The sequence below is a fragment of the Nicotiana tabacum genome, chromosome 20 (assembly GCF_000715075.1).
Source record: "Nicotiana tabacum cultivar K326 chromosome 20, ASM71507v2, whole genome shotgun sequence".
Lineage (NCBI taxonomy): Eukaryota > Viridiplantae > Streptophyta > Magnoliopsida > Solanales > Solanaceae > Nicotiana > Nicotiana tabacum.
The window spans coordinates 61,915,843-61,931,187 of record NC_134099.1 but is presented as its reverse complement, the minus strand read 5'-3'; the positions used below and the strand labels follow the sequence as shown (position 1 = coordinate 61,931,187).

The following is a 15,345-nucleotide window of genomic DNA, read 5'->3' as shown; positions in this document are numbered from 1 at the left end:
AAACCTCATCCTCAAGATCACCGTGAAGAAAAGTATTCTTAATGTTCAACTAGAGAGGCTAATGGCGAACAATAGCCATGGGTAGAAAAGGCGGATTGATACTATTTTAGTCGCGGGAAAGAAAGTATCACTGTAATCGAGTCCAAATACATGAGTATACCCTTTGGCAACAAGACGAGCCTTAGGTCGATCAACCTGGCCATCTGACTAACTTTGATTGCATACGCCCAATGACAACCTACAATATATTTCCCTGAAAGAAGAGGACGAGGAACAAGCTCCCAAAGTACCACTCGTATCTAATGCAGACGTCTCGTCAATCATAGCCGGTCGCCATCCTGGATGAGACAATGCTTCACCTGTAGACTTAGGGATCGAGACAGAGGACAAAGATGATACAAACACGTAATGGGATGCTGACAGGCGATGCTAACTTAAACCGACATAATGCGGATTAGAATTAAGTGTGGACTGTATACCTATCGGTTGACTACAGGGTCAGGTGCAGGAAATGAATCAATTGGGCTTGATGTTGGGCGCGAACGACGATGATAAGTCTGGAGTGGTGAAGTTGTGGAAGATTGAAGGAACTCGAGCTATAGGTGGTGAAGCTGGAGCTGTAGAGGAAGATAAATGAGAGATAGTGACTGAATCTCCAAAAGATGGAACTGGTAGCATCTAAAAAATATCTAAGTGATTACTTGGACTTGTGAAGTATGATTGGGTTTCGAAGAAGGTAATATCAACAGACATAAGGTACTGCTAGAGGTTAGGTGAATAACATTTTTATCCCTTTTGCGTTGTCGAGAAACCTAGAAATACGCACCTAAAAGCACGAGAAGCTAACTTATCTTTTCTTGGAGTAAGGTTATGAATAAAACACGTGCTCCCAAAGACACGGGGTGGAAGAGAGAACAAAGGTGAGTAGGGAAACAAGACAGAGAATGGAACTTGATTCCAAATAGCTGAGAATGGCATATGATTAATAATATAACAAGATATAAGAACTGCATCCCCCAAAAAACGCAACAGAACATGGATTGTATGAGTAGGGTACGAGCAGTTTCAATAAGATATCTATTCTTTCTTTTAGCTACCCCATTTTGTTGAGATGATATGGACAAGATGTTTGATGAATAATCCCATGAGAGTTCATAAACTTCTGAAATGGGGAAGACAAATACGCTAAGGCATTATCACTGCGAAATGTGCGGATAGAAACCCCAAATTGATTTTGAATTTCAGCGTGGAAGGTTCGAAAACTAGAAAATAACTTAGATCGATTTTTCATCAAAAATATCCAAGTGCTCCTGGAATAATCATCAATGAAACTGACAAAGTAGCGGAATTCCAAGGTAGAACTGAACCGACTAGGACCCCAAACATCTGAATTTACTAAAGTGAAAGGTGACTACTCGATTATCATGACGCCGAGAGAAATGGGAGCGGGTGTGCTTACTGAGCTGACATGACTCACACTCTAGAGTGGACAAGTGAGATAAACCAGGTACCGTTTTTTGAAGTTTTGACAAACTGGGATGTCCCAACCGTTTATGTAATAAATCTGGTGAATCAGTAACAAGACGAGTTGTTGAAGGACGGTAAGATGCGAGTCCATGTGATTTTGCAAGGTTAAGGTAATAAAGTCCATTTAATTCACGCCCGGTACGAATGATTCGCCCCGTATTGCACTATATAAAAACAAGGTCATCAAGAAGTAAAATAGAGCATTTAAGTGATTTAGCTAAGCAACTAACGACTATGAGATTAAAAGGACTACCGGGAACATAAAGAACTGAATCTGAAAGTAAGGAAAAAAGCTGGCTTGCTTGACCTATCCCAATTACCATGGTTTGAGATCCGTTGGCCATTGTGATTGTTGGATGAGATTGAGAACATGAGTTAGTAGTGAAAAGAGATTTGTTACCAGAAATGTTATCACATGCACCTGAATCAATGACCCAAGACTCGAGGTTGAAGATTGAGAGAATCAAGTCACGCTACTACCTGTTTGAACATGGAAGCTATCCTTGAAGATGTCTGTTTACATGGTTTGTACTGAAGGAACTCAATATAATCCGGTAAAGAAACCATCTCGATTGGATTCAATGGATTGGATCCAACGGATTGTGAGAAAGGCTTCTGATACGAATGACATTATAATGTTCACGCCGGAAAAATCAGAAGCTTTTATGGAAATTACTGTTCACACCGGAAAAATATAAAAGTGGTCAGAATTTGGTTTAAATTGGATGTGTAGGTTCGGAATTGCAAGGGGGACAAGCTGTCCCGAAAAGTCGTCGCCAAAAAATGGCCGAAAGTAGCCCCATGCGCCAATGCGTGACGTCCAAACTTCACCGGAAAATTCTCTTTCGGCAGCGCGTGGACGATGTTCTGCCGAAGAATTTTTTATGGGTTGGTCGCCGGAGGCTAATCTGCTTCTTGGTGGTGTTGGGTTTTGCACAACACTGGCGAATATTGGTTATTTCTTGTGGCAGACCTGTGTTTGCCGGAAAAAGACTTCCGAATGACTGATTTCTCTTCCTGGAGTCGCTGGAATTTATGCACATCGATAAATCTCTCACAAATGCTCTGATACCATGTGAGAATGCATGAGAGAATAATTTATTATTGATATTCTGTTAAGTCTTTTACAACAGTTCTATTTATAGCTATACACAATACATATTCTTCTCCTATTTCACATGAGACTAGAGTTATTTACATAACTATCTAACAATTTTATATCATTTAAGTTTGCTCCAAACAAAATACTTTCGTGCAATCTGAACTCCTAAAACAAAACAAACTATATGCATAACTTGAATGAACAGACTACCTCAAACTAGTATATAAAATATTATCGCTACTAAAGCATAAGAGTAGATAAAGTTTATATCTAATACTCTCTCTGTCTTTGTTTTATGTGACACACTTCCCGTTTTAGTCTGTCCCCGAAAAGTAAACACCCTTCCCTATTTGGAAACTATTTAAAAGCGAAAAAGTGTGAATTATAAAAGTTCCATCAATTAGTTGATTAAATATTAAATTAAAATATAAAGTATAGGCTCCGGTGTATAACTCGTCTTTATTGAAAAATCGAAGTAAGAGCCCTTTCATTAGAAGTAAGAAAAAACTTCCTAATAAACCGGGGTAGGACTGGTCAAATAAGCAGTAATTCATCTTTGTGTAGATGAAGAATGGGCTACTTTCTCACAAATTGAAGACTTTAATACCAAGAAAGATCCTTCTGAAACATATTATTAGAATCCCAATTTTACCCTTAATGACATTTCTTGTTTGGACCCACTTACTATAGAAATTCATTCTTTTAAGGAGAGAAAATGAAAAGACTCATGGAACTTTCATCAACACAACAATAACAATTCCAGTGTAATCCCACAAGTGGGGTCTGGGGAGGGTAGTGTGTACGCAGAGCTTACCCCTACCTTATGAAGATAGAAACTCATTCTTTTAAGGAGAGAAAATGAAAAGATTCGTGAAACTATCACAAACACAACAATAACAATTCCAGTGTAATCCCACAAGTGGGGTTTGGAAAGGCTATTTCCGGTAGACCCTCAGCTCATAGAATAGTGAAACTAAAGCAGACAATTGCAACAAGGTAACATGGTAATGAAAGTGAATAACACAACATGTACTAATAACGAACTATGAATAAGAAAATATAACAATAGAACTAGTATTACTAGCATGCAAACTCTCACCAACACATATTTAATTTTTTGGTAGTTAAGGCAATTTTGGTACTTTGGTAGTTAAGTCAAAGAAGTCTCATGTCTAGAAAATGAAAGTAGCGGAAATAAGGATATTGAGATCGATGTGCGGGTATACCAGGAGAGATAAGATTAGGAATGAAGTTATTAGAGACAAGGTGGGTGTGGTTCCTGTGGAAGACAAGTTGCGGGAATCGAGGTTGAGATGGTTCGGGCATATGAAGAGGAGAGACACTGATGCCCCGGTTAAGAGGTGTGAAAGGTTGACCATGGCGGGTCAGAGGAGGAGTGGAGGGATTCCTAAGAAGGACTTGGGAGAGGCGATTAGGCGGGACATGACACTACTTTAGCTTATTGAGGCCCTTGATAGGAAGGTATGGATGTCGAGTATTAGAGTTGTGGGTTGACAGGTAATCAAGAGTTTTCACTAGTCTCACCAACAGTATTAGTACTGGTTTTAGTTTACTATTCCTAGTTCCTTGTTGTACACAGTGTGTCATTTTACCGGTAGTATTAGCACTATTCTTGTATTTTCCTATTCCTGGATCTTTGTTATTACATGGCCATTTGCTTTCGTTGTCAATTACATTGTTATTTCTATTGTTTGTTCGTTGCTCCCTTTTCTGTTCCCGAGTCGAGGGTCTACCAGAAACAACCTCTCTATCCTCATAAGGTAGGGGTAATGTCTGCGTACACACTATCCTCCTTAGACCTCACTTGTGGAATTTCACTGGTTTTTTTTGTTGTTGTTGTCGCATATATTTAGCATTCCTTTATTTCTTGAACTTAGTACCCAGTCAAACACCCTCACATAAAATGGGACGGAGGGAGTATAAAATTAGTTTTATTTTTTTGGTTGCTATTAGATAAACATAAATAATGTTCTGATCACAAGAAAAAGATAAACGTAAGTACTGTATTTACATCATTTTGTAGTTTTTCCCTACTTCAAACATTTACATAAGCATCACTTTTACCACTTAATGGGTACAATGTCATTAAACAGCCTTGGGTACATGCATATCTATCAAACTGAACTCTGTGAGTAATTTGGCAATTAACTTTTTCGAATTAGAATATTTCAAGCCTGAACTACCCGGGGGAAGAATTATTTTAGCTTAAAGTGTGTTTCTGACATTGTATTTTGTCTGTTTTTTTTTTGAATGGTAAGCTCAGTTTTATACAGAATCTTTGACATAAAGTATTGCAATCCATTTGGGATTCCTCTCGGACACTGGAATTGTGCCAGCTGTGGATCTCTAATCTTGCGTTTAGAATCCTAATTTGACTTTGAGGACCTAACATGTGGCTCTCCTTGCAGGCATTGATTAAATCGACTAACAGGCTGAGGGATTCTTTGCTCGCAAAAGATGAACCAATGTTGGCAATTCCACTGTTGCTACTCATTGCTCAACATCGTTCTGTGTAAGCATATAACATTGTTGAATGTCTTAGAAAAATTCCACACAATAATGTAAAACTTGTATGCATGAAGAATATGGATATTTTCCTATGAAAATCAAGTCCAACTTCTCTCCCTGATTCCTAGTGTAAGGATGCTGGATATTCTGCATCTGCAAGGGTGGTGTTGTCGCCTTCAAATCAAGGGTGTTGATGTTATTTGTTTTGGGCCCATCCAATTTTATTAGATATTCTATTGATCAAAATCCATTCAAGAGCCTGGAACTACTTCTTGAACTTGAACTCAGATTCCTCTTTATTACTTGTTTAAGAAACTGTATCAATTGATTTCTCTTAATCATTTTGCCTTTTGCTATGCAGGGTAGTTATTAATGCCGAAGCTCCATACATTAAAATGGTCAGTGAACAGTTTGATAGGTGTCATGGAGCCCTTCTTCAGTATGTTGAATTTTTGTCTAGTGCGGTGACTCCAACAGCTGCCTATGCTCTTCTCGTTCCAGCTCTGGATGAGCTTGTACATGTGTATCATCTTGATCCCGAGGTTATCCCAAATTCTTTGGATGTCTTCAACTTTTCTTGTGTTTCATGTGATTCTTCATTGAATAAATCTGTTGAAGTCTGGGGTCCGTCACATGAATCATTTTGATTTAAGAGGGAATTTCAAATTTGTATAAATGTCAAAGGACATGACTATCACTTGAAAAGCCAAATAAAAGCCCCTGCGCTTTAGTTCAGTGTAAGAGCTCAACACATGATGTGTGGGTCAAGCACGTCAGGTATTCACCTTGCTGCGGACTAAAGCTGGGTATATAAGTGGAGAATGGTGGAGGGGAGGGCCCATTATCCACCGAGTTCGAACTGTGCTCTGGCTAGCTCTCGGGGATTTCTTGGTTTTAACAAAAAGCCAAAATAAGTCTTGAAATATTGTTATCTAGTTTGTATTACAAATCCAGAACTACTTTTATGTATATCCAAACAGACGCAAAGAGGTTGATGACCTCCATTGCACTTTCAAGAGGCGCCTGCCCAAAGTCTGCCCACGTGGCAGAGTCTACATCATAATTTGTGGCAACAGGGAGCCTTAAAAAAATTTGGCACCAAATCTTTTCATCCAAATGGTCTGTATAGGTTTTCCTTAGGTCTTCCCTATTCTAGTCTTTTCACAGCATCATAAGTAATACGCTTCAGTACTTCCTGTAACATTTGTGATGTTTTACCTCAGGTAGCATTTTTGATTTATCGGCCTGTTATGAGGCTCTTCAAGTGTCAGAGAAATTCAGATGTCTTTTGGCCTTCAGATAGTGATGAAGCAGTGGGGCCAGCAACTGCTGAAAAGGAGTCTGAAAGCTCAGATTTATCTGCCTACTTACTCCTTGATCTTGGTTCTTCTCGGAAACCTATTTTGTAATACTTTCTGACCTCTTCTGCTCGAGTAGTTAGAGAATGTCATTATATAAATATGACGCATCTACCTGTGTTCGTAGCAGTATATAAATATGTCTTTTCAGTATTATTTTATTCTGTTTGGCTGCTTATTCTAATCAGCCTTTCTTATCTGCATGTAGATGGACAGATCTTCTTGATACCATCAAAACAATGTTGCCTTCAAAGGCCTGGAATAGCTTATCCCCGGACTTGTATGCCACATTCTGGGGTCTTACACTCTATGATCTTCATGTTCCTAGATCCCGTTACGAGTCTGAAATTGCTAAGCAGCATGCTGCTCTTAAAGCTCTGGAAGAACTTTCTGATAATTCGAGTTCTGCAATCACAAAAAGGAAAAAAGATAAAGAAAGAATTCAAGAGTCACTAGATCGGTTAAGTATGGAGCTCCAGAGGCATGAAGAACATGTTACATCTGTTCGTAGACGACTGACTCGTGAAAAGGATACATGGCTGAGTTCGTGTCCTGATACTTTAAAGATCAACATGGAGTTCCTTCAGCGGTGTATATTTCCACGCTGTACGTTCAGTATGCCAGACGCTGTGTATTGCGCCGTGTTTGTTAATACTCTTCATTCCCTTGGAACACCCTTCTTTAACACTGTGAACCACATAGACGTTTTGATATGTAAGACAATACAACCCATGATTTGTTGTTGCACCGAGTATGAAGTGGGTCGACTAGGAAGATTTTTGTATGAGACATTGAAGACTGCTTACTATTGGAAGGTACTCTTCAGTATATCTCTTGTGCAAGATGCCTTCAGTGGATTGAAGTAGTAGTTTCACTAGCAGTTTCTAATAATTTGCAGTTTTACTAGTACCGTTTTTAATTTCTTTTTTCATTTTTAAATTGAAGAGTGACGAATCAATTTATGAACGTGAATGTGGAAATATGCCTGGATTTGCCGTCTATTACAGATATCCAAACAGCCAGCGTGTTACATATGGCCAATTTATTAAGGTTAGTCTGTGACATTTCATAAACGTACAATGGGGGAGGCAGGAGTGCAGTTTGATCTTTTGGGAAATAAACTAACCTCAATTCCTTGCTTCCCCCTTAGTGTGATAATTTGGAGAATTACTTCACTTGCAACGATTTTCTCCTTAGGAGCATGTCTCAGCAACAAAAACTCGTTATAGGACTTGACCAAACAGTTTGGATTATCTACCTAGTGTACATGTAAATTTGTGGTTGAATTTTACCTCACATCACTAATTTTCTCAAACAAATCTAGTCAATGTTTTCTCTTTTGCATGAGGTGGTCCTCCTTTTCTTCCTGGTCTCTACTTCGCTTATTTATTTATTTATAAATTTTTATCTGGTTTATTTTATCTATTAGATTTTTGTTGCTTTCACCTTTGCCTCCTACTGTGTGATACAAAAAGTTATGATTTGGTTTCTTTAATCCCACAAGTCATTCATTTGTTTTTTAGTGGTAGATACTCTGTGTTTACCTTATAGTTGCAATTTTAGGTGCACTGGAAGTGGAGCCAAAGGATCACGAGGTTGCTCATACAGTGTCTGGAATCAACTGAGTACATGGAGATCAGAAATGCTCTTATTTTATTGACAAAGATCTCGAATGTCTTTCCAGTTACTCGGAAGAGTGGAATAAACCTTGAGAAGAGGGTATACCTGATTGAATGCAGGATTGTATCTTTAGAACTCTAAACCATCAAGCTTATATTTTTTTTTTACTTCTTTGGTCTTGTTCTAGGTTGCCAAAATTAAATCTGATGAAAGAGAGGATCTCAAAGTATTGGCTACAGGGGTTGCTGCAGCTCTGGCTTCTAGAAAGGTAAAACTAGGAATGAAGCCTAATCGTAGTTTTGAAGTGATTCTGAAATAGTGCCTGTCTGACTACAACAATCAAAAACCATATGATATGGCTTATTAAGAGTTTCTACTTCTGCAAGCTTGGGTTTTCTTTCCCTTTTGTTTCACTTGATGTTGTGGTTATTTTATTCTTTGTTATCATTTTTTTTCCCTCTTCCTGCGGAGGGCAGGATGGCATTGGCTGGCGGAAGCCTGAGCTATAGTATTACTCACTTCATGCCAGTTTGTACCAAAACATTAGCACCTTTTATATATTTAGAAACTATCCATTTCTTGCAGTCCTATTTACTCTTAGTGACATGCTCTTGTTAGGGGTTGATGTGACTTCATAATGATAAGGGTATGTGTAGTATCCTTCTTTTCTTTCTTAAAGTCCGCGTTCAGTGAAACATCAACAAACAAATTGGGACGGAGGGATTATTTCTGTTTGAGGTTGAAATTAGCCCTGCAGTTTAAAATGTTAATTCATGGACTTAATTGATTATTTTCTGCAATTTGTTTGCCTTCTTTTTTCCCAGCCATCATGGGTGACAGATGAAGAGTTTGGTATGGGTTACCTAGAACTAAAACCTGCGGCAACACCTGGTTCTAAATCTTCAACTGTTAATTCAGTAGCCATACCAAACGGGAGTGGCCCTAGTATTTCTCAAGTTGAGCCTTCTGTTGGAAGAAGTGTGGCAGCAGGAAGAGTAGTTGATGGCAAGTTGGATAGGCTGGAGAGCTCTATGCCAAAACCTGACTTAGGTCAGGTAAAACTGAAATGTAGTCAATCAGTTAATGGGCTGGATTTGCAATCTATGCCATCTGCTGCCCTGCACTCTGGTACTCCAAGTCAGAGACATGTCAATGAGTTTATGAGTAGACCATTGGAAGAGAATACCATAAAAGCTGCTTCTAAGATGTCTGGCGAGCAGGAGGTATGTTCACTACTGTATTTATCTGTCTAACACAATCTCATTAATGTTGATTTAGCAAATATCACATCTGTTGTGGACGTGTTTGGCGTTGTTATTCGAATATAATTTGAATTGTTGTCAAATTGTGTTTAATCGATCATTGTCCTTGTAAATAGAAATACTTTGCAGTAGATTACATCTGAATGCAGTTGTATTTCACTTTGCTGAATATTTTTGTATTATCGAACAGAAGCCAGCACTTATTATGTCACAATATCTTAATTAGAGAGCACCTTACAGAACCACTTCTGCTGATTAGCTATTGAACCTTGAGACTGAAAGCATTATAAACCTTTCCTAGCTTAGTACCCTAAGCTTTGTTCGTTTCTGAATCTTTGTTCTTTAAAAAGCTTGTATTCTGTTGGAGCTTGTATGTTTCTTTGTTGTTGGATGTGTTCTTTCACTTCTTAACTAACTCTGTGTCTCTTAGCTTGCCAGTTATTTCTGCACGATTTTTCAGTCTTGTAGCTAAACTAAAATTTTAATGCAGTTGTTTTTGTTTGACTACTTAGCATTTATTGTCTTGTAATTAACAACTTGCTAGCACTCCTTTTACTAGATATTATCCCAAAACTTTTGACTTGGGAAGGCTAATATCATGGAATAAAATTTTGGTCATTGAAGGGGAGCCTTGGCGTAACTGGTAAAGTTGCTGCCATGTGACAGGTCACGGGTTCGAGCCGTGGAAACAGCCTCTTGCAGAAATGCAGGTAAGGCTGCGTACAATAGCCCCTTGTGGTTCGGCCCTTCCCGGCACCCCGCTCATGGCGGGAGCTTAGTGCACCGGGCTGCCCCTTTAAAATTTTGGTGATTGTGGTTCCATAGCATAAAAGTTGTTTTTAATATCATGCCAAGGTTTAGGCCTACTTGATATTTTATCTTCCAAGGTTAGAACATTATCTTCACTGAATATTGTTAGTGTAAGATATGGATGATGAAGTAACCACTTTGCCTTCCTTTTCGATGAATTCTTATGCAGATGGAGCAAAATGGATCCTTTATTATTCAACTGAGCATTTCTCTTTTGTCAATTGTCTGAACTTAATACACAACACCCTTTTTTGTAGGGAAGAGCTACAGGTAGGCGAGCTGCTCCTGCTGGATCTCTTTCAAAGCAACAAAAGCATGATATTGAAAAGGACGACAAGTCTGGGAAAGCTGTTGGAAGAGCAACTGGAGCTACTTATGTTGATGTTGGTCATCCTTCTGAAAGCAGACCAAGTGGGAATGTCAATGTTTCTGCTACAGTTTCAGGAAATGGTAGCTTGTTGTCTGCTGTACCTAAAAGTGCAGCTTCATTAATGAGATCGCTAGATCTTTCAAGTGAATTGAAAGCAGAACTTGCAGCTACCAAATCAGCTGAGCTGATGTTTTCTGCTGGAAAAGATGATGGCAATGAAAGCTCTGATCTGCATAAGCAGTCCTCATCGCGTCTGGTCCATTCGCCTCGGCAGGATGCTTCTAGAGTTAATGAAAAAGTACAGAAGAGATCTAGCCCCACGGAAGAGCTTGATAGACTGAATAAACGCCGGAAAGGTGAACTTGACAGTAGAGATATTGATGGTGGTGATGTTCGTTCATCTGAGAGAGAGCGGTTAATAGATGCACGAGCTGCTGATAAACTTCATGCAGCAGATTATGATAAACATGGATCTGATGATCAAATATTGAACCGGGCCTCGGAGAAGCCTCTTGATAGATCCAAAGATAAGGGTAGTGAAAGACATGAGAAAGACCACAAAGAAAGAGGGGACCGTCCTGACAAGTCTCGTGGGGATGATACGTTGTCTGAAAAATCAAGAGATAGGTCGACAGAGCGGCATGGAAGAGAACGTTCTGTTGAAAGAGTACAGGAGAGAGGTGCTGATAGGAACTTCGATAGGTTAAGTAAGGATGAAAGAATCAAAGATGATAGGAGCAAGCCGCGACATAGTGAAGCGTCTGTAGAGAAATCTCATACGGATGATCGGTTTCACAATCAAAATTTGCCTCCACCTCCACCACTTCCGCCTCACATGGTCCCCCAATCCATTAATGCAGGCAGAAGAGATGAAGAATCTGATAGACGTTTTGGAACAGCCAGGCATAGTCAAAAACTTTCTCCAAGGCATGATGAGAGAGAGAGACGACGATCAGAAGAGAATAATGCATTATTGCAGGAAGATTTGAAGCGAAGGAGAGAAGAAGATTTTCGAGATAGAAAGCGGGAAGAAAGAGAACTTCCAATGAAGGTAAGTTTGATTTACATTTCATGCACAGTCATTCAAGATACAGCGGACAGTATTGATGTTACTGGCATTTGTTATCTTCTTAATTACAAAAACAGATTTAGCTGCTATTAGTATGCTTACGATTAGTATTGATCAACTTCGGACAGGTCGTTGAAACTGAATATGCTTTAAGGAAAGTTTAGATTTTATACTCCTTGATACTAATTGCTTTTCCTGTGCATTTCCTGTTTGTATAGAAAATAAACATTCTTCTGATTCATTGCATGCTATTTTGAATTCTACGTTCTAAATTTGGCAAATGCCATGTGGAAGTTTTTCCTAATTGCTCTTACTTTTTACTTTTCAACTCAATTAAAAGACTTATTTTGGCTATCTGTCTATATAATATTTATGTTTCATGCTTCATTGTCAGGCTACTTTCTCCCATTGTGGGAGTCATTTATATTTGGTATCCAACGCATCTATTTGACACGTGTTCTTAAATTGGAGAAGCTTTTGATCTCCGAGAGCCCAGATTTTTCCAGATTAATTGCATCATCTCTTTCAAAATTTGTTTGACCTTAGTTGCCAATGTAACTAATATTTTCCCTAGGTTTGAAATCGTTTGAAGGTGCTTAATAAACTTTGAAACTTTTTTATTTTAATTTCTATTGTGATAGCATATCCAGACATTCATATTTTGACCTTATCAACAGGCAACTAGGTTAATTAAGTATGGAGGGAGTAGTTTCCCTTTTTAAGGTTGTATTTTTTGTTCCCTGTAACTCGGGTCTGAGTAATGGCCATCCATTTTACAGTGTTGAAAACATTCACTGGTATCTCTTTTTTTAGTCATTTAACCTTGCAACACTTCTGAGTTCTCGACTCTTTCCCCGTAAGAGCTTTGCTAGATTCTGTATCCACCAATGACATGTTGCATTATTGAGATGTAGCAGCTTGAATATTCATTCCATACACCCTTGCATCCTCTTTCTGATTGAGTAGAAACTCAAATTTCGTGGTTACTTTATGTGTTGGCTTAACATTAATACTCAACCTTTTCCTATGCTATCCTGGCTTAAAGTCACTTTCTGTCTTCATATTGGCCAGATGAACTTGGTTATGAATAGGTTATATGGTCTCTTGGATATTATTTTACTTGTACTTTTATTTTTATTTTTTATTGTACTTTTATTTTGTACAATATTGGCCTGACCATCCAAGATGAGCTTAAATGGAGTGACATTGTCAGTGAGGTACATATATAGGCAACTCGAACTTGATTGGGATCAAGGCTTATTAGTTGTTTTAACTAAGTTTTGTAGTTCACCATCTTGCTTCAAGGATCAGAATTCTTTCTAGTAAAACCTTGATTTTGGAGTAGAGCTTTCTTGTTGTCTGTTAGTAGTTACTTACGTTTCAGTTGTGTATTGCAGGGAGAGGAGAGGGAAAGAGAGAGGGAGAAAGCAAGCCTCGTGAAGGAGGATTTGGATCCAAATGCCTCAAAGAGGCGCAAACTTAAGAGAGAGCATATGGCTTCAGAACCTGGCGAGTATTCACCCGCTACTCATCCTCCTGTCCTTTCTATTAATATGTCACAGCCCTATGATGGAAGAGATAGGGGAGAGCGGAAGGGTGTCATTGTTCAGCAGCGTCCAGGTTACTTGGACGAGCCTGGTCTTAGGCTTCACGGAAAAGAAAGTGCCAGCAAAGCACCTCGTCGTGATGTTGACCCGTATCCTTATTGATACTCATGCATACAATATCCTCGAGTTTTCTTTTTAACATCTTCTGCATAAACCAACAAATGTCATGCATTTTGTGACTGGAAGATTTATGTTTCTCTTATCAGCATGCATTTTGTGAATGGAAGATTTATGTTTCTCTTATCAGCATACATTGTCTTCTAAAATACAAGTCTCTGGCTAGAATTGCCCAATGCCACCAATCTAGTTTTGGTGCGTTTTTACTATATTTCAATAGTGTACCCAATATTTGCCCCTATTTTACTTTCAGGGATTTTTGTTCGAAGTCAATTTTGGTATTAATGTTCAAAAGCTTTTATGATGCTATATTACATGAAAGTACAATGTTGTGTTAATAATCCTTTTAGTACTGCATAATTTATTTTCAGTTTTGAGAACTCAAGATGGGAGTGTGCCCTTTGAAGTCTGCGTATATTTGATTCCTTAACTGTGCTACGCAGTATATATGATAGAGAATGGGATGAGGACAAGAGGCAAAGAGCTGAGCCCAAGAGGCGGCATCGCAAGTAATTTTTAAATGAAGGGAGGTTCTCACTCTAATTGAAACTGGTGGGGGTTTGCCTGCCTTTGTCATAGATCAATTTTGTTTAGTCAACATTTTTTTTTGTTTGCCTGCCTGGTAGGGTCTGAATTACAAGAAAGACTATCTGTGTAGGTAGAAAGGATGTGTTTCTTTGTGCAAAAACTTGGGAACTCTAAATTTTCATTGTTACGATGAATCATATGCTTACAGTTTAAGAGAGATTCTTCATTTTCTAAATTAACGTAGATATCACGCTGACATTCACCCCTCCCTTTTTATCATACTAGTTAGTGCATTTCACGTGTATGCTGGGTGATGTAGCACGTTTGTGTATAATAATATCGATATTATTGAAATCAAAATTTTTGTAAATAATTATACATGAAAGAACAAATACAAGTTTCTATGAATAATCAAGAGCTATAACATTTTTTTTAACAAATACAACTTCAAAAATCAAATTAGTTCATAGTTTATTTCACTACAAAGAAAGACCATTAAACTTTTTCAACTTTAATATATTTATTTGTAATTGAGCATTGGTCTTCGTTGTATCTTTCTCTCCCTCCCTTTGAATCTTTGCTGCTTTGTCTTCCTCATCTGCGATTGTATCAGACATGTTTAAGTTCATGTATCTCTTGAACACTTATACTCCTTCCTGATTTTTTATTCTTCTTATTAATCTTGACAAGAAAAGTAACTACTCAACACCAACTTGCGATAGTACTTAGATTCCTCTTCTATAGCATTTAGAAACAGGCCATATCTTAAAAATTAATTTATGTCAAAAAGAAACTTATTCTTTTGATTAAAAGACTTTCAAATTCTTGATATACTAAGAGGGTTGGATTGGCTTTTAAGCTAGTAAAACCAGTTTAAAAGCACTTCTAGCCTGTTTGAGTGTATAATAACTCAAAAAATAGTTTGTTTTTATAGAGAAAATGGCACTTAGAGCCCCTTTTAAAGACTTAATCACCAAGATGCTCCCCTCTTTGAATAAAGACAAAATATGCCTCTCTTGAAGATTTTATGACAAGACTACCCTCCTTTTTATGCCTAGGCAACACCAAGGTCCTTCTCCTTTTTTTTTTTAAAACATTTTTTGTCTTTTTCATTCTTTTATTTTTTTCGTGTTTTGCTGTATTTTTTTCACTTTGTCTTTTTTCATTTTAATAATGTGCACTCTTGTTTTATTTTCTTTATTTTTGTAGTTATTTTATCTTTTTATTTTTATTTTTTTTTTTGTTCTTTCTAATAGTAACCCCTTACTCTTTTTTATTTTACTTTTTTTTATCTTAATGTTTTTATTTTTTGGTGTTCCTTGTTATTTTTCTTAATTTTTTACTTTCCACTAAAATCTCTCCATCCAATAGTTTGTCAGTTTTTTCCTTTTTTATTATTATTTTTCATCTTAATTTTTCTATCATTTTTCAGTAAAATTCTGCCGC

General features: G+C 37.8%; 1 protein-coding gene across 1 annotated transcript in view; it reads left to right on the top strand.

Annotated features, from left to right (window-relative positions):
• The window catches only part of LOC107822176 (THO complex subunit 2), a 73,058-nt gene extending 58,924 nt beyond the window's left edge, over nt 1-14,134 (top strand). Inside the window, exons 22-32 of the mRNA XM_075241112.1 lie at nt 5,059-5,162; nt 5,520-5,700; nt 6,382-6,563; nt 6,725-7,331; nt 7,462-7,566; nt 8,080-8,235; nt 8,324-8,404; nt 8,961-9,359; nt 10,466-11,629; nt 13,045-13,343; nt 13,815-14,134. Coding sequence (XP_075097213.1) covers nt 5,059-5,162; nt 5,520-5,700; nt 6,382-6,563; nt 6,725-7,331; nt 7,462-7,566; nt 8,080-8,235; nt 8,324-8,404; nt 8,961-9,359; nt 10,466-11,629; nt 13,045-13,343; nt 13,815-13,884 — 3,348 coding nt within the window. The 3' untranslated portion in view covers nt 13,885-14,134. The remainder of the gene's footprint in view (nt 1-5,058; nt 5,163-5,519; nt 5,701-6,381; nt 6,564-6,724; nt 7,332-7,461; nt 7,567-8,079; nt 8,236-8,323; nt 8,405-8,960; nt 9,360-10,465; nt 11,630-13,044; nt 13,344-13,814) is intronic.
• Nucleotides 14,135-15,345: the final 1,211 nt, after the last annotated feature.